At 43.6% G+C, this 17842-nt stretch overlaps 1 protein-coding gene across 1 annotated transcript; it reads right to left on the bottom strand.

The window, feature by feature from the left end:
* Nucleotides 1-567: 567 nt before the first annotated feature.
* Nucleotides 568-17334, bottom strand: ANKLE2 (ankyrin repeat and LEM domain containing 2). Its single transcript, XM_064675528.1, has 13 exons — nucleotides 17073-17334; nucleotides 13662-14105; nucleotides 12460-12651; nucleotides 11510-11703; nucleotides 10425-10613; nucleotides 10017-10139; nucleotides 9605-9671; nucleotides 8824-9005; nucleotides 7326-7432; nucleotides 6276-6469; nucleotides 4723-5386; nucleotides 4180-4311; nucleotides 568-3519 (listed from the first exon to the last, which is right to left on the bottom strand). The coding sequence occupies exons 1-13, from the start codon at nucleotides 17317-17319 to the stop codon at nucleotides 3282-3284; spliced, it is 2973 nt and encodes a 990-aa protein (XP_064531598.1). The 5' UTR covers nucleotides 17320-17334; the 3' UTR covers nucleotides 568-3281.
* Nucleotides 17335-17842: the final 508 nt, after the last annotated feature.

The following is a 17842-nucleotide window of genomic DNA, read 5'->3' as shown; positions in this document are numbered from 1 at the left end:
TGCTGAGGGCAACACTTCACCTGCCAACTTTGTTCTTTTAGCTCCAACCATCTGAAATATAAACTTGGGACAGGAGCCAGCACAGAGAGAACTGCTGGAGCCTAAGCCCAGGGCTGTGTCACTTACCCCACGTGGAACAGGAGCACCAACACCAGTAAGATGAATGTGCTGGGTATTTTTATCTGTGTGTGTGTGTACACATACTCTCTCTCACACCCCCCTTGCACCCCCTATGTCAGGCTCTTGGTGGGCAACCAGAAGACACACAACACCTCTCTGCACAAGTACACAAATTAACGAGTTTTGGTGACAGTTAAGGTGGAGGGGAAAGTATGAAATTTAAAATTAAATATATATTTTTTTTACCAAAGTTTGAGTTCCGGTCTCTTCAACACTAAGGCAGTCCTTTAAGCTCTGGGGAGGTAGTGCAGTGTCACTGTGCACACACACAAAGATGCAGGCAGTTGTGTGAACAAGGCCTGGACCAGCCAGGGAGTCACCCTGTCGTGGCATCAACCCAGCTCCTGCTCCCCGTGCCCCACACACTGAACACAGGGTGACACTTCCAGCTGTTCATTTGGTTTTTAATAGAAAGTGGGGTTGTTCTGCATTTTTAACATGACACTTTGCTAATTAAAAAACAACCAACAAAAACCACAACTAATCTTTTGCACCTTTAAAAGTGAACTTTTGGCCAAGAAAACACAATTCAAGCACTATCACTCTGATTTAAAGTGTCTCCACAGGCTCAGTGTCCAAGGGCTTTCTTCACAATCACAAATGATCCAATCGCTACATAAATTGCTATTTTTGTCATAGCTGAAGTAACACGTGGTTAGAAAAATGAGCTCTGCAGTACAACTGGACTAATGCACATTATAGAACACAGTTAAAAAAAATACTCGAGCGAACCAAACCAAAATTACAAAGTGAAAGGGAGGGGTGGGTGTGTGGAGGGGGTGTGGAGGTGTCTGGCTACATGTACATACCAGTACCATACATTTAAATATTAAAAAAATGAAAGTAAAGCATAACAACAGTAAAAAGGACAAAGAACTAGAGTGTTAGTATCAGTCTCCTGGCTCAGTAACAAACTCTTAGCTCACAAGGACCAGGGTGGAGAAGAGCAGCTGCCCCTGCAGCAACTTACCCGTCAGTGTGGCTGGAACAGGGGATGAGCTGAGCTGTTTCTCCAGAATGATAAAGACGTAACTTATTAATGTTAAATTATTTAAAAAAAAACCCAAACCAACTAACCAACTCCCCCCAAAAAAACCCAAACCAACCCCAACCCTCTCAAGGTAAAACTGTAGGTATGTGGGACCTTAAAATGTTTTAAACCATGGAGCTTGCTGCATCAAAAAAACAAATTAAAAAAAAAACTACCAACAAAAAATACCTGTATAAAAAAAGTCAGTTAATGTAACAGCAGGTTATCTTTGTGAGTTGTATTTTGTTTTTAAATGTCTCTTAAAGCATGACACCCACCCAAGCCCCTGCTTGGTGTCTGGAATATGACTGAATGAGAAGCATTTATATAAAGTAGCTCTTTCTAATGTCCAGCTCAATGGAACTAGGCTTACTTTTAACAAAAGAGCAAAATGAGGCTGTTGGGTTTTTTTTAAGAATTTCTAGAAGAGGAGTCTCTCCCCCAGTGGAGAGCTATCGCACCAGATAATCAGACTTAAGAGACATTAAAAGACATCCTGTTCAGAAAGCCCAGAGAAAAACTGTGTTTTATCTGCCCAGAGTAAGTGGATGCCACTTTTTTTTTTTTCAACTTCTAAAAGAACAAAAATTTAATTAAAAAAATATATTACAAAAGGCACTACTGAACTTGCCAAAGCATTAAGTGCAGTGTTGTAGTCTGTCCTACGGAGGGTGCACGGTTGGTGTACGAACAGTCACTGCCGTGGGAGCAGCCGGGGGGGCTGGAATCAGCCCCGGGACTGGGGGACCCTCGAGGGGCAGCTGGGCCGACCCCTCCTGCCTCCCTCTGTGTTTTTAACCTGGTGCACTTCCCTGGCAGCTCCAAGGTGCTTCCTCACAGCCTGTGGGGCACCAATGCTCCCTGATCTGTCCCTTTGTACCAGCACAGCTGTGCCAGAGCCTCACCTTCTCATACATTAATTTTTTTTTTACCTCAGAGCTCTGTTTCTGGAAGCCTTTCATGCAACATTACAACCATTAGGCTTGATATGGAAAACTCTGGAGTTTTGAAAAGCTTTCTTCTCTCCCAGCATTGTGCTGTCCAAACAAGTCATTCTTACAGAAGGCTGAAGAATAAAACTATCGACTGCTGTAACAGAAACTCATTACCATGTCAAGGCTGGAGACACAGTAAAAGCTTAGATTTCAAGAAAAATATTTATAGTCTTCACTCCTCTCTCTTTGCAGTTGGGAAATAAGGAGCCACCTCCTGGGCCACTGGCTACCACACTAATATATTACAAACTAGACCATTAAGGTATCTTGCTGGTAAATTTGCTGAGATTATTGCTCATGTGCTTTTGTGCAATAACTATTAAAATCTGTTAATGTTAAAAGCTTCTGGGGGGGGAAAAATCAGCTAATTTTTATGTTTTGTTTTTTTTTTCCTTAATCTTCACACAACCATGGAAAGGAATCCCAGCAGTTTCTACAGCACTGGGTCGATCCTGGTGTTGGTAACAAGCAAAGAGTCACATTCCCTGTGCAGAGACACACGGACAGACAGGGGAGTGTGGGGAGGAACTGCCCAGCCCAGGCTGCTGCTACAAACACTTTGGTTCTGCACATTCCCTACTGGGAAGTTGTCCTTGCATTACCCAGACAGGTTTTGGCCTTTTCGCTCTCAGAGCTCTCGCTGCAAGCAGGAGAACATTTCCTTTCCTGCCATCTCTTTCCTCTCCTAAGGTTCTGTTTGCTGATGATGATTTTTCTGGCCTGTCCAAGGTAAAGAAAGGCAGTTGAGGGCCGTGTGTTCATTACAATAACAATAACTAGTGCTAGCAAATCCCACCATTGCTAAGGGAGGGCTCAGCTCACCGTGTTAGTGGCAACAAGGGTTAAATTGTAGCTACTGGACAACTGCACTGTCACGAACTTCTTGCATGTCACCAGTACTGATCTATCTCGTATGTGGCATTAAGACATATATTCCATTTTTTTAAACATCCAGTTGTCCTCAATTGAGGAAAAATAAATAGCCAAGTACAAACCTCCTGTCACTTCAGTAACATTGTAGTTTCCCCCCAATCAAAGAGTGAGAACACAGGTGCAGTCTGGGCCATGCCTGGTGTTTAGTGGGCAGGGGGCTCTGCCGGGTAGCGCAGTTTGAGCAGGGCCTGGCGCACAGAGGCGGGGCTGTAGCGCCCGGGGCTGCCCGGCTCTGCAGGGAACGAGGTGGCACTGCCGTGTTTCCCTGGACTTCCGGGGATGGGACTGTTTCTTCCTGAACTGGGATACACTGAAGCATTTGGAAGGCCACCAGCGGTGGTTTGGGACCGGAATTTTGCCTTCAGAGCTGGACTGGGCCAACTGAAAGAAACAAGAAGTGAGGTTGCATTTTTTAAAGAAGGTTGCAGTAAGGAGAGCAGCACTTTAACTCATCGTGACTGCGTATAAACTGTTGGCTGTCTAAGCAAGGGACTCCTCAGTGTTCTGGCCAGTGTCTGCCACAATGGAAATAAATCTTTCTGTCAGTAAAATTACCACGGGGAGCCACTTGTGTGAAAAACCGTCACTTTGGGTCCCCAAAACCAGCAATATTAAAAATAAAACATATAAATAGCATAACATGTCTTCAGGCCTCCCAGCAGAGGCAGCCTGTGTCCATTATTTGTGTGGCAAAACATGACATTCTCTCAAAAAACTTAACACACACCATCCTTCACGTGAACAATTCCTTTAGACTGGGGTAATGAAGGGTAAAAATAAAAACAGTCATAAAAAAAATGGCTGAACATAATAATTCATCTTAATATTGCTCTGCACAAGCTAAGTACTGCAGAGCAATACAGAGTTCCTGCACTGCATCCACAACAGGGATGAACTACCAACCAACAGCACAACTACTGGTTGTGAACAGACACCAGCCAAAAAGGCCTGGTGATTAACTTCGGAAACACAGCAACAGTTAACACAGTTGAGTATTTAAAACAAGGTTTTGTGAGCATTTGACTGCATTTGCAGCAATACCTTTGCCTGTCAGAAGAGGAGTAGGACTGCACTGCGAGCTTCCACCTGGAAACCATCGGGTATTTCTGAGCATCGATCTCTGCTCCTTCCAGAGCTGCCAGGACATCCCCATCCAGCTTCGAGGGCTGCTCCCTACAACAGAAACACAACTGCCTGAAAAGAGAACTGTGGATTTGTTTAGGCAATAAACACCCCAATTCCAAAACACTTGGTTTTTATCTAAGCAAAGAGATTACTGTGCTCCTCTACAAACACAGCTTCCTCGTGAGCTCTGTGCAGCAGCCCCCCCACGAATGACTGTCTGTAATTACACAGAAGTCTCAGAATAAACTTCTCCCTTCTGCTTTATGGTCAGATAATGAGGTGCAAGAGAACTGCACAGCTTCTGTACAAGCACTGGGGCCCTTTCAGATGACTGTTCAAGCCTGACTGCAATCAGTGGTGTTTAGTGTCACATCACCTCAACCTTTTGTCAAAAGCATCTTGTGTTTGCAAACAGAAACCCAAGGAAAAATAAGTGTTCAAAATTAAGACAATTCTTACCCAAGCAGGAATAACTTAGAATTGTCATTTGTGGGTAAAGCCTTCAAGAGAAACTTCTGGGAAGAAAGTTCTTGACGTTGTTGTGCCTCCTTAGTCAGAATACCAGATTGCCTAGACAGCCTCTCCTTTTCTAATGGCATTTTGTGTTCTGTCCTTAACTTGGCCTCTCCAGATTTTCCTGTAACACTTGGCTCAGAAGAACTTGCCAGTGACACTGCAGAGCAGGCCTTGTCCAGAATCCCCTCGTTCTCAGCTTTTTCAGTGATTTGATGAGACCCTCCTGCAAGCTCCTGTTCCTGGAAGGACAGGCTTTCGAACTCCGACATCAAATTGGAGACGGGCGACACGAGACGTTCCTCCCCATCGTGCAGCTGCTTCCTGTCCCTGATGATCCTCTCACTGGACACGGGGCTGCAGAACCCGTTTTTGCTGGGGGCAGCCTCCTTGCCGTGGTGCGGGGCCGTGGGCAGGATGTTTGCCGCGCGCCCCACGGCCAGGATGTCGCGCTCGGCGATGTCGCCCGCGGGCTCCCGGGACGCGGCCGCGGGGCTGACGTTCCGCGCAGCGTTCTGCCTGTTTTTGATTTCCTCTAAGCTCATGTCATCCTCATCCTCGTCCAAAAATGCACCCACGGAAATGGAATTGCAGGATTTTTTGCTCTTCCCTGTAAAGCAGTTTTAGTAAGAGCAATAAGACTTTCAACGGAGCATCAAGTAAACAAACTAGCAGCAAATACCCAATTTTTGTGCCTTATTCTATCTCCTGAAGCCCTCTCTAATTTTATTTATGTAACAACAGCATGAACTAACCTGACTAAAGCTACAAATGCAAAATGACAACATTATTGCTGTGTATTTTTTGCAAATAACCTTCCCTATCCTAGTCATTTGAGAACTGCATTTCCTCCACCCCCCACTTCAACCATTAACCAGCAACAAAGGACAAGCTCAGGATAAAGCAGAATAGGGCAGGTAAATGTTACTAATACAGAACAGCCTATGTTTTCATCTCTTCCAAAGCACAAAGCCTTATGACTAGTCCAGTGACTACCCCTCAGTGCCTTAGGCCAGGTTTATCCCAGCACCAGAGCCCTTCTGGATCTATAACTGCCCAGAAAAGGAGGAAGGAGCACAAAGATTTGGGACCAGCGTTGGCTTCCATGAACACATGGCAAGTAGTGGCCTAAGAAGGTATAAAAGCTTTCTTGGATTTTGTTCCTTGTCTTTCACCCTCAACTGTAAATAATCATTCTTTTACTGTAAAAAGTTATTTATTCTGTACCCGTGGATTACAAAAGGTTTTCTCATAGGGATTTCATCTGAGGGCTATAATCAAATAAAGTACTTCATATAAAAGATAAAGAACATCTAATAAAGCCTGTTGTACTTCTCTTATATTCACAGTGTTGTTGGCTACTTTTCCAGATTGTTTGGATAACAGATTAACAATAGCAACCACAACAGGTGAATATGACTTCCCCTGGGCACCAAGCTTTTTCTCTCCCTCTTGTCCCTTGGCACAACGTGTTGTTTGCAGCTTTGCCCTTTCCTTACCCGAGGGCTGGGGTGTTTTATATCTGTTGCAGGTTTCATTTTCCCCTGTCTCCTGCTGAGCCTTTGCGCTCATTTCACGATGACTCAGGTACTCTTCTAATTTTCGCAGCCCCTCCTGGGAAGACAGATCAACAAAACAGCCCAGAAATTCCCAGTATTCAACCCACGGGAACCCCAGTTCATGAGCTAACTCCCTGCAATAAATAAAATAAAACGAATCATTTGTGAAGACAGAAATATCAGTTTGACAATAACTTTTCTGATCACATTCTATCAGCTACGAACAGGAGCACAAACGTGCAACTAGGCAACACAATTCTGCAACAATCAACAGTCTGCAAAAGCACAGAATACCCTCAGCAAACAAAGTATCATCTCATTCATTCCAGAGTATTTTTCAAATTTAATCTACTATTTTACAGTTTGCAGCACAAGCATTGCCACCTTTAAGCTGACTGTATCTAGACATCAGATGGAGATGAACTCCCACTGATGGAGACCAAAGTTGAATGATATTGCATTCAACAGCTTGTTCTATTTGGGAATGGGAGAGGCAGGAGGAAACGAGGGATTATTTTAAAGAATGAAATCTAGTCAGCTTTTAACAAAGTATTTTTTTTCCATATGTTGCTGATAGAAGGTATTTTAACAGCAAGGACACCCCCCCCCAGCTTTTATAAAGCAGCACATTTGTATTAGGATCTTTTCATTCTGCTCCCTTTTAACAATCCCTCACTTTCCCAGAACAAGCAGGCTGTAATTTTACATCTTCTGAAATATTAGGCAAGTCAGTGTTTGAGAAAAGCATTCCATATATACCATCAATAACAGTTCAATTGTCTCTATTGCCAAAGCTAAGAAAGCCAGGTCTCACATTTTAGCTATTGTGTTTACACAAAAATAAAAATCCAACTACAATACACTTCATTAAACATTTCTGCAGTAACTTCTGCCCCAACATGTTGTTCAGTAATAACTGTATTCTCAGCACAGTCTTTTGCTTTTAATTGCTCTATGATTAATTTTTTATACTGGTAGTCTTTTAGATACCTTCCAACTCTTTCAACACCTCTCTCCAGATCAGATTTCCTGACATTGTGAAAGAAACCAGCTCTCTCTCGAGGTGGAGTTTTCCAAAGCCTGCGAAATTCTTCAGCCTTTAAAAAACAGAAATAATTTAAAAAACTACCCCCCACCACATGAAGCAACTCAGTCCTGGCTAAATATTTACCAATAGGTGTAGAAGACATTCAGCTGTTTGCTGTCCACAGGCAAAGAACTCGAGTTCTGCCACGGGTATTGCTCAACTCCAGCCATGAAGGATAAAGCTACTCCTCCCAGGATTATTTACCTCTGATCTCCTAACTGCTCATGACAAGAGAGGGACCATAACATGGAATCAACACTGTACAGACACCAGGTCTGCCTGGTTTTAATTTGTGTGCAGCAGGAAACAGAACTGTCTTGTAATTTTGCCACATCACTGTAATTTTATTTAATTTCAAATGCCCTCCGGGTCACTGGTTTCTAGGATTTTTACAAGCACAGAATCACTACAACTACTAGAATATATTCTTGCTATTTTGAAGTTGGAATGCCTCAAGGGAATTTTTTTGTACAATCCCACACTTTTTGACTTAATGTGACAAAAATCACAACGATGACTAAGAATTACATTCAGACATTAAAAATATCTGTCAGCAATCAAAATGATGAACTGTTTACCCCCTAAAGTAATAGTTTTCAGAGTATAAATGGTATTTAAATTTCTGTCAGTTGAACAGAAAAATGATCATTTAGAAGAAAAAACATTAAGCATCTTGGTAAAACTCAGTCTTGAAAAATTCAAGCATCAGATGACACAAAGTCCTCCATTGTATTTATTCACCATTTTTAAAGCTGTCATACTTCCAGCACATTCCTATTAGATAAATGAGTCAAAGAAATTCCTATAACTTTATAATATATTTAACAGGTATTTAAGTATTCCTCCTGAAAACTAAAGACTTTGCTTTTCTGCTATACAATCAATACTTCTCCAAAACTATCCCAACACCTACTACTTGGTTGTCAGTTTTTCCACCTAGAAAAATATATAAATGTTAATTCAACAAGCAGAGGTGATAAACTGCTTCTAACATCCAGTGGCAATTTCTAGAAATTAGATAGAGATAAGTTTTTTCAACCTGATTCATAGCTGCATTGAAAGGCTTTGCTCCGGGTTAGAAAGTTACAGCAATTATCTGTAAGAAATGAAAGGTCTGACAAAGGTGCTCTTCAAAGAGATTCCAAGAGGAAGAAGAAAACTTTCTTTTGACTGAACTTCCATTCTTCTTCTTTACACCACATTCTGTTTCCAGCAATAAAAAAAATATGTACAGGCTTGTGTGCTTCTCCATGGAGGAAAAACAATCTCCTCAAGAAAAAGTCACAATCTGTACCAGGAGCAAGTTACACCACACAAGGAACTGTGCAGGATCTTCTAATGGTTCTTCACTCAGAAAGAGGAAAAAATAGGCATTAGAGTGGTATAAAGTTCTCTCCTTACCTTTGAGGGGCTCATGGGGCCTGCAAAAGCTCTTATGGACAACACTGGATCTTTGGGGCTGCCAGGGTATTTAAATAAAGTCCTCTGGGGACCATCATCCATCTGATCCGGTGACCAGGGCGCTCCAATGACAGGAGCTGAGGAATTGTCTTCTGCTCTCAAGAGTGGCACATAGTATCGGCCTAAAATAAAGAATACAAAGCTTTCTAAGATATTTATGTTACATCAGCCTGCTGCTTCTTCCTGGGGTATCAATGCACCCCGACACTTAACCACCTGACTTTATCTCATTAGTAAATTCAGCTGTAATTCAAACTCACTGTTTCAGTATTTATTGCCTGCTAACAGATGGGATGTGAGCAAGGATACAGAGGCCTTCCCTCAGGATCTCCAACAAATTTCAAAACCTCCTTTTGCAACCCCCTGAACACACATGTGACAAGACAGAGAAAGTGCTGTGTCCAAGAAATGACAGGAGTCCCCAGGGTGACAGATCCACCTCCTGCCCTGCACAGGGCTTTGTTCCTTCCGGATTAAACGCTCTGCTCCAGGCTGGCTGAATGAGTCCAGAGCTGGGGGGGTAACCTTGTGATCCACACTAAGAGTTCTGACCACAGCACTTAAAACACAGCAAGTTTTCTGATCCTGCTCAGTTTTGGTTTCCTTTTCACAGCACTGTACAGCAGCACCATTTCTGAACTGCTTCAGAAAGCACAGGGGACAGGACACAGCAAAGAGCCCGAATACATGTCTGATATAGCACAAAACTCTGCATACAGACCTTTCAAATACTCTCTTAGCTTTTCTTTCAATTCTGCAGATTTATTCTTGCTTCTTTCACAAATTACCTGTTAATATAATTTTAGTTGTTAGTCAAGCATAAGACCTCATTTTCAAATCAACTGTGTCTTCTTGAACAGTCACAGTATTGGCCTCTCTCCATCTCACTCTGTACTTCTAATTCACAGAAGACCAAACCACTAAAACACATCCACATCTATAAAATCTAAAACTTTTCCACAGATACAGTCAACATAAAGTACTTCTAATGTTATCAAAAATTTACACTTAAATCATAACACTAGTACCTTACTACAAGCCCTCTATCTACAGCACTTAGTAAATGTCTGAACGTGACAAATATTGATCAGGCATAACATTTTTGTTTTTGTTGAGGACATGGAGAGACTCACTTCTGCTGGAGTTTGATCATATTTGTTTCTTGGATTTTTCACAATAGCTGGGTGTGAGGTAAGCACGTTAACAACATCCAAATTCCCAAACTTGCAGGCAAAATGCAATGGAGTATCAAATCCCTGCAGTGGGAAAAGGGAAAAAATTCATGTGCATTTAGAAAGATGATAAGGTCAATACCACACATTTGATTCTGAAACTGGGAAAATTAAATAAATGTCATGACTAATCATCCAGGCTCCTGATAAATCTTTTCCCACCATACTGCAGAATAATGATTATTAAGACCCACAAAATTCATGAATAGCTCATTTTGCTACAAGTGTCCCCTTCTGTCTTTCCATCTCACTCATACATCCTTAACACCTTCCATTACTATGACAACCAGGTCACCACCCAAATCTTACCATTTTATCTGGTGTGTTAAGGTAAAGGTCAACAATATATTGGATGCGGTTCTTCAGCATGGCATCGTTATCATCGGGGTACATGAGCCTCATAAACTCAGGATTTTCCAACGTGTCCAGCAGCAGCTGGCAGATCCCAGGTTGATTCTCCTTGGCAGCAACATGCATGACATTGTACCTACACCCTTCCTGGAAAAAAACCATCACCACTGGAATGAACCAAAATCTAAACAGCTCTCTTACACCCATACATGTAACTGACTTCACTGTGAAAATATAAAGGTTCCCACACTGAGTCTTATACTAATATTTTTGTAAAGACTAATGCATCTCTACACCCACATTATTCTCATAATTAATTCAATTGTTCTTATACTCAGCTATGGTCTTTTTCTACGTGCAGGGCAAAACTGTGGCAAAGAAGATATATTTAGATATCACAATAAAAGGAGGCAGGAAGTTGAGTGTATAAAAAGAGCAAGAAAATGTATATATATGTATACACACATATATATATATAAAATTCAGCTGTGCTTTGTTGTATTACACAGAAAACTTTAACAGCTTCCCAAAGCTGGTCTGACAGAAGGCATTTGTTAGCTGAGATTGTCAGTGTTTGCTAAATGGCACCTTATACATGGTTTTGAAATTTAATAGTGGTGCTTAGGTAAGCAGTGCTGTAGGAACAACTAATTACAGCCTGGGCCCTACCCTGGTCTTTAAAATCAGTCTATTTTTAAAAAGATTGCAATTATTTGGAGGAGATCAATACTATATGAAGACAAGACCATTCTTTCACTACGGAATAAAACTGTTCTTCACCTGCAGAACTGCACACAGTGCCTTTAGCTCTGCTGGAGCAGAGAACTCTCAGCCATCATGGGTGACTTACACAGGACAGAGAACTGCCTGGCTTCTCTTCATTTTCAGCTACTATCAACAAACACTGAGAAACCTTGCACTGGTTGAAACAAGGCCTCTTGAAGGAAAGGTAGGAAACATTCCCTCCAGCTCTGCTATCACACCTCAAAAGCTACACCACTGAACAGGAATGTGGATTTTCCTACTTTGTTGGGTTTTTTCACCTGTACAACCGTTGGATTGTCTCCTGACCCGATCAGGTATCGAGGGTTACTCCAAATAAGTTCTGAAAACGTTGCTGTGTCTCCCTTCTCGACAGCTTTCCGAAGTTTAGCCGTGAGATCTTGAGTCCGTGGACTTTTATAGCTGTTGGCTCTCTCCTTATTAGCAGTTTCGGTTTCAGGGGAGCACAAGCCATCTATGAAACACAATCACTTGTTTCTAGATACATTCTTTTCAGTGATCACTGTCTTCAGACCCAGGCCATGAAAAGCTTTTAATCTAAACTCGATATTAACTTTGCATCTTTAATGTACAGGAGTGAGACACAGAGATCAATAACAAGACATTTAAGTACACTAGTAGTTAATAATAGGGAGGCAGAGGAAAATAATTAATCATCTTGTAAAACTGTTTCAGGCTTTAATAGGGACTGGTAAATTCTATAATTACCAGTCTACTCCCATCCAAACTTAAAAGCAAAATTCAGCAAGAGGTAACAATTGCTTCTGCAGTTCTGTGACTCCTGGATCCCTTTAATCTAGTAACTGGGAACACTGGGAAGTATGATCAGTGCTTACCATTTTACTTCTGAACTTATAAATATACTTAACAATTAAATATAGTTTTAATATACTGTGCAATTTTATCAGTGTCTTATTAAATCTGAAAATCCTGAAGTCCATGAGTAAAACCAAATCCTAACAAATATAACCAGGGACTACTAAGCAACATATTTATGCAGATCATGACCCACATTTCAGCTTTAGAAGAGTAGCAATTTTTTTTTCATTTAAAACAAATGTTGTTTTAAACTTCAGCTTATTAAGGTGCTTCACCCTTCGAGTTTTTGCTCTTATTAGTGTATTGGTAGTGCAGTCGTTGCTTCTTCTGTCACAAAAAAACTGAACAGATATATAACATCTACTGTACAGAGATGAACCTCCTCACTTACCTCTGTTAAATGATCCCATTTTCACTGGTGACAAACATAAGGAGGACTTGCTTGGAGATGGGAAATAATCACAGATTCCTTTAGCAAATTTCTCAGCATCTTCTCTGTTTGTAAAAGCCTTAAAACGGGAACCCTTAATCATCTTAACAGCTTGGAGAGCTTCCTTTTTATCTTCATAAACATGTACTCTCTCTGCAGCAAAGAACAACCAAAGTTACATCTCAGATTTGATCCTAGAAACAGGTTACCAAATTCTCAGATTATCCTTCCAGCTTTGGTCTCAAACTGCTTCTCTTCCAAACCAAAAGAACCAAAAGCCCCTTTCAATCTTCTCTCTCAGAAACTAAACAGAAGACTCCTGCACACTCCTCACATCAGGTGACACGTGTACAGGGTTTGACCATTCCTACCAATCAATACCTGAACATCCTTTTTAATGGGCCAGCTTCAACAAGCATTTCACATCCAGACTGAAATGTAAACTCAAGTTTATTCACCCTGCATTACGTTTGATGTTCTCTTGTTCAGAAAGTCCAACTTTGTGGCTGTCACAACTTTACATCTCTACACAGAACCTCAGATATTAATCAAATCTTTCCCCTTCCTCCCCTTTTAATGACAATTTGTTCAAATTCCATTGTTCATAATATGTGAATATTCACTTTTTAGCAGAAAGAAACTACTGTCTCAGAGTAAATAATTTAGTAATTCCTTATTGCAGTCTTCATAAATAAAATGTGAAGAATGACTGATGCTTCCAGATGCAATTTGGCATTTAATACCATTTGGCATTAAAATAGAAAGAAAATGTGAAAACTTTTAGACAAGATGCTTTAAACTTCAACTGATGACAGTATAAATAGTTTTTTGATTGTTTATTTATAGGATTACTTTTTATTCTTGAGAGGCACAATATGGGCCCAAGAGTAGCAGCAGGAAATCATTTTCTTCATCTGAGCTACACTAGGTAGAGGACCCTGGTGAGTAGGAACTACTATAGCAGAACACCTGGGATCTCTTATAACCGTGTTTCTATGCCTCAGAAGATCAAACAAATACTGTTTACAGAAACAAAAAAATCTTTTCAGTAATGCTTACAAAACCAATGCAGTGGTGTTCATATCCCCTGCTACACAGAAAAGGTCTATTTAGACATGACTGTAAAATGCTTATCACTGGAAATAAGGGAAATGAGTATCTACCATTCCTGGCCAGTATGTCATCATAAACTGGACAGACACCGTAGAACAGTGGAGGGTCTCTGGATGGTGTCTGAGCACTGGTTTGTGAATCAACACTTCCTGCTCCACAGGCTGCAGCTGAACAGTTCATGTGTGTCACAGCATCTTCTTCTGGAGGGTTCAGACCCACACAGTACCCAAAGTCTGGCTCCTCAGCAGCACTTCCATGGCCGTTGTGATTTGCTGCCAAGACATTTCCAGCAGCCTCCTCTGGCAGAGCAGATCCTGGTTCCTCCAGTGCTCCTTGCTGCTCCAACAACGCCCGAGCCAATTTCTTTTCAAAAATAAACCTGGTAGTTGCAGTAATGGGGCCACATTTCAGTCCTGCTCTCACAATCTCTTCTCTAAGCTCATCCGGGCCAAGCTTCTTCAGTCGGGACAGTATTGTATCCATTGTCAGTTCTCCTGTAGGGAAGGCAAAAAAGACAGCAGAGAAACTGTTAAAAAACAGCACAACTTTTCTTCTGCTATTTAAAACCTGTATTAAAGCCAAGGAAAAAAGGGTCTCCTAACTATTTCTCTGATTTTTATGAGATTCTCACAGTGCAGAGAAGACAATTCAAAGCATTTAAAACATTTTTAAGCTGTCAGATCTATACCAAGTTTACTTCCTCCTCTCTCAACTACTTAACAGTACAGCCTACAATTTATTCTCACTTGTCCTTTTCAAATTTCTTCTGGAGTGAAAATTCAATCCAGAATAATATTTGATTCCTGCCAAAAAAGGCACAACCTACGTGTGCAATGCAATACAAGGACATGGCAACCAGTCAACCCCAGGAAGAGGGGCAGCACCTACTGCTAGAAGCACAGCAGTATTTCCATTATTTCCTTAAGAATTTCTACCTGACAAAAGCTTAAGGCATAAGTGTGATGCAGCAACCAGGGGAGGCTTTCACTGGCCATGATGCAAGGCTGGACTTATGTGCACAACATGTTGTTTCCCAGGCCCTGTCTGGAGAGCAAACAGCCAGAAGACAAAAACAACTGATCTTTTCAGATCTCCCTCTCCAAGAACAAGCAGAAGCTGGAAGAATTTCTCCCTTCCAAAGGAAAATCCTTCTCTCTGCTATGATAATACACTTCCCTCCACGTAATCCACACTGACAGCTTCTGCACTGGTCAATGAGAAGATACTAAGACCAACATGATACCAATACAAATTTCTTGCTGTGAAAACCACAACTGAAGGAAATACTATGAAAATATACTTTATGCCAAACTTAAGTAGACTTTCAATTATTACAACTTGACAGTCGTGCGAGTTTGACGGTTGCTTCCCTTGAGGGCTCTTTCCTTAGAGAGTTGTTTGTTTTTTATGAATGTCTGATTTTGAATGTCAGTGCTTAGAGAACATACCTCTGTTCCTGAATATTTCAAATATTAACTGGAACCTTGCTGAAACGATGGGAAATGAGAGTATTTCCGCTTAACAAACCCACCACACTGCACCGAAGCCACAGCTGGTGCTGCTGAGCCACCTCCCCAAAGGATTCCAGTTCCCTGAGGACTCCTGAGCCTCCAAGCAACCTCATTGTTTCGATTATCTGGCTCGGCCACAAGACTGCAAAGACAGATGTGAAAGATCTTCTCACTTGTTTCCAATTCTTAATCGTCTATTTTTTAAAATAAATGTGGTGCCATTGTGTTTGAATCAAAGAATAAAATGCAGTCTTCAGTCAAAATAATATAAAAACTTCCAAGGATTTTCTTTTTGAGACTGCATAACCAAAAAAAAACACAGTAAAGATGAAAACTCAGATGTGAGGAAGGTTATTGCAAAATCAACTCAATGAAAACACTTTAAAGAGTCAACGTAATGTCTTAAAGAATTAACTCAGAAAGGCTCCTATTTTTAGGTTTCAGAACTAGCACAATCATTCTGCAGAAGAGCAGACCTGTACATATATATAATTCATGTATGGAAAACAGGCAGGAACACACAAAAATCCTTCCTCTTGCCTTGTGGTTAAACAACCAAAAGTGTTGGGAAGGAGTGAATTCTCTGATTTCTTATGTTTTGATAGAACTTGGCACCTAAAATTTAATGCTCGAAATTTGCTTTCTCATTATGTAAAAGAAAGTATTTTGTGCGTCCATTACAACTCTGGCACAACTAAACCAAAGCAAAATGGCAAAGCAGACCAACAGTGAAGAAACCAATCTTTGGTTTAAGATCTTCTGTTAGGATGAAGCTTGCTGTGGAAACAGGGAAAACACTGCTGGAACGACAACACAGAACTCCCATGAAATCTGTATTTGACAGGATGATTTCAGCTACCCTGGGTAAGCATTCATTGATTTTTACCTGCATCACCTATTTTGATCTGCCCAAAACAGAAGGTGTGACTTGCAAACCTGAGAAACAGCAACTGCCTGTTTTAAGATAATCCTTCAATCGTTTTCTACATGCAGGTGCAAAAGGGGATTATCTGAACCTTAAACTGCATTTTATGTAACTACAAACGATCCAGAGCACAGCCAGTGCTGACGCAGCTCCCTCCTGCAGTTCAGCACACAAGCCCATGCAAGTTACCTCTACTAATAGGAATAACTGCTTTAACAACCGTGTTTGAGGGTTCTTCCAAAGCAACCAAAACCTGAAAGAATGGGCAGGAACTGTATTTTCCCTTGTCTCATTGCATCAGCATGAAACGACCAGAATCTGTTTCCAAAAAAAAATTAAGACTAGTCCCACGGCAGAATGAACGACTGACTTTTAAGGATCGCAGTATTATTGTACTCCACTACTCATTAAATCCTTCAATAAATTAGTAACGTAAGAAAACAGGGAGTTTTTTGTTTGTTTGTCTGTAGAGGCAGGAATTGAGACTCACATCCTGTCTTTGGCTGTACCGGGATTTGCACATGGCAGCACAGCCGTGGCTATGCCACGGGGTGGGGGTTTTGTCTGTACTGCCTGTGGCCAAATGAGCCAGCAGCAGTTCCGAACTAGGCGGCTGAAAGAGAACCGAAAACAAACTCGGAATAAGCCACGGGAAAACAAGAAGGGGGAGTAATAAGAACAATTTCTCACGAAAGAGAACCGCGGGTCTGTGTGCAGCCCGGGGAGCGGGTGGGGCAGCGCCGGGGACCGGCCGGGACAAAGTGGGACCGGGGCGGGGAGCCGGGCCCGGCGGGGCCTGCGGGCGGTCCCCGAGCTCCGCCCGGGGCTGCAGCGCCGGGAGGCGGGAAAGGCCGCGGGAAGGGCCGCGGGAAGGGCCGCGGGAAGAGCGGCGGGAAGGGAAGGGCCGGGGAAAAGAAAGGGCCGGGGAAAGGAAAGGGCCGCGCGGCCTCGGCGGGCGGTGCCCGGTGCCGGCCCTCCCGCGGGCCGAGGGGCCGCGCCACCCCCGACCTGCCCGAGTGTCTCACCTGGGCGGGTCCCGCTGCAGCGCCGGCTCCCCGCGGCGGCGGTGGGAGCGGGGGAGGCGGCGGGAGCCGGGCAGGGGGCGATGGCCGCCGCTCGGCGGCCGCCCGGCCTCCTGTCCCGCAGCCGCAGCAGCCAGCCCACGGCGCCGATGACGGCGCAGGCGGCCAGGAGCTCCCAGCACGGCCATCGGCCCCAGCCGGCTCCCCACAGCGAGCCCCAGCCGCCGGCGGCCCCGGCCCAGCGCTCCATGCCCGGCCCGCGGCCCCGGGCACGGACGGTACCGACGGTACCTCGGCGGCCTCGCGGCTTCCGCCTCCCCCGCCCCGCGCCCGCCCCCCCCGCGGGCACCGCGGCGGCTCCGCCCGGCGCTGACGGGGCCCGGCCGCCTCCTCGCGCCTCACCGGGACAGCGGGCAGGCCCTGCAGAGCCGGGGCGGGCGCGGCGCTGCCGCTCCGGCGGGACACGCGGCGGAGCTCCGAGCGGGGCCGGGCTGCCCTCGGCGGCGCTGCGGGCGGCGCTGAGGGCGCCCAGAGCTCCCGGGCCTGGCGGGCACGGCCCGAAACTGCAGCCGCTCGTCCCTCGGCCAGCGCGCGGCTCGGCACAGGCACTGGGACAGGCCTCCTTAGAAAGGAGGGCTCAGCCCAAGCAGTAAGCTCGAAATGCTGCCGTAGTCCCGGATAAGCCGGCAGAGAGGGAAAGCCATGAAGAAGGAAGCCTCTAATGCAGTAGGGAAGCAGTCCCCTCACGGATAAGAACCGGCCATCCCCTCAGG

The sequence above is a fragment of the Pseudopipra pipra genome, chromosome 18 (genome assembly GCF_036250125.1).
Source record: "Pseudopipra pipra isolate bDixPip1 chromosome 18, bDixPip1.hap1, whole genome shotgun sequence".
In the NCBI taxonomy this organism is placed as follows: domain Eukaryota; kingdom Metazoa; phylum Chordata; class Aves; order Passeriformes; family Pipridae; genus Pseudopipra; species Pseudopipra pipra.
The sequence above is the reverse complement of the archived record's forward strand: the minus strand, read 5'-3'. Positions and strand labels throughout refer to the sequence as shown.

Coding starts and splice junctions, on each gene's coding strand:
- ANKLE2 (XM_064675528.1), bottom strand. CDS start 17,319: ATGGAGCGCTGGGCCGGGGCCGCCGGCGGCTGGGGCTCGCTGTGGGGA. Junction 14,106..17,072: donor CTGCAGCGGGACCCGCCCAG/GTGAGACACTCG, acceptor CCTTCCCTACAG/GAGAACTGACAATGGATACA. Junction 12,652..13,661: donor TGACATACTGGCCAGGAATG/GTAGATACTCAT, acceptor TCTTTGCTGCAG/AGAGAGTACATGTTTATGAA.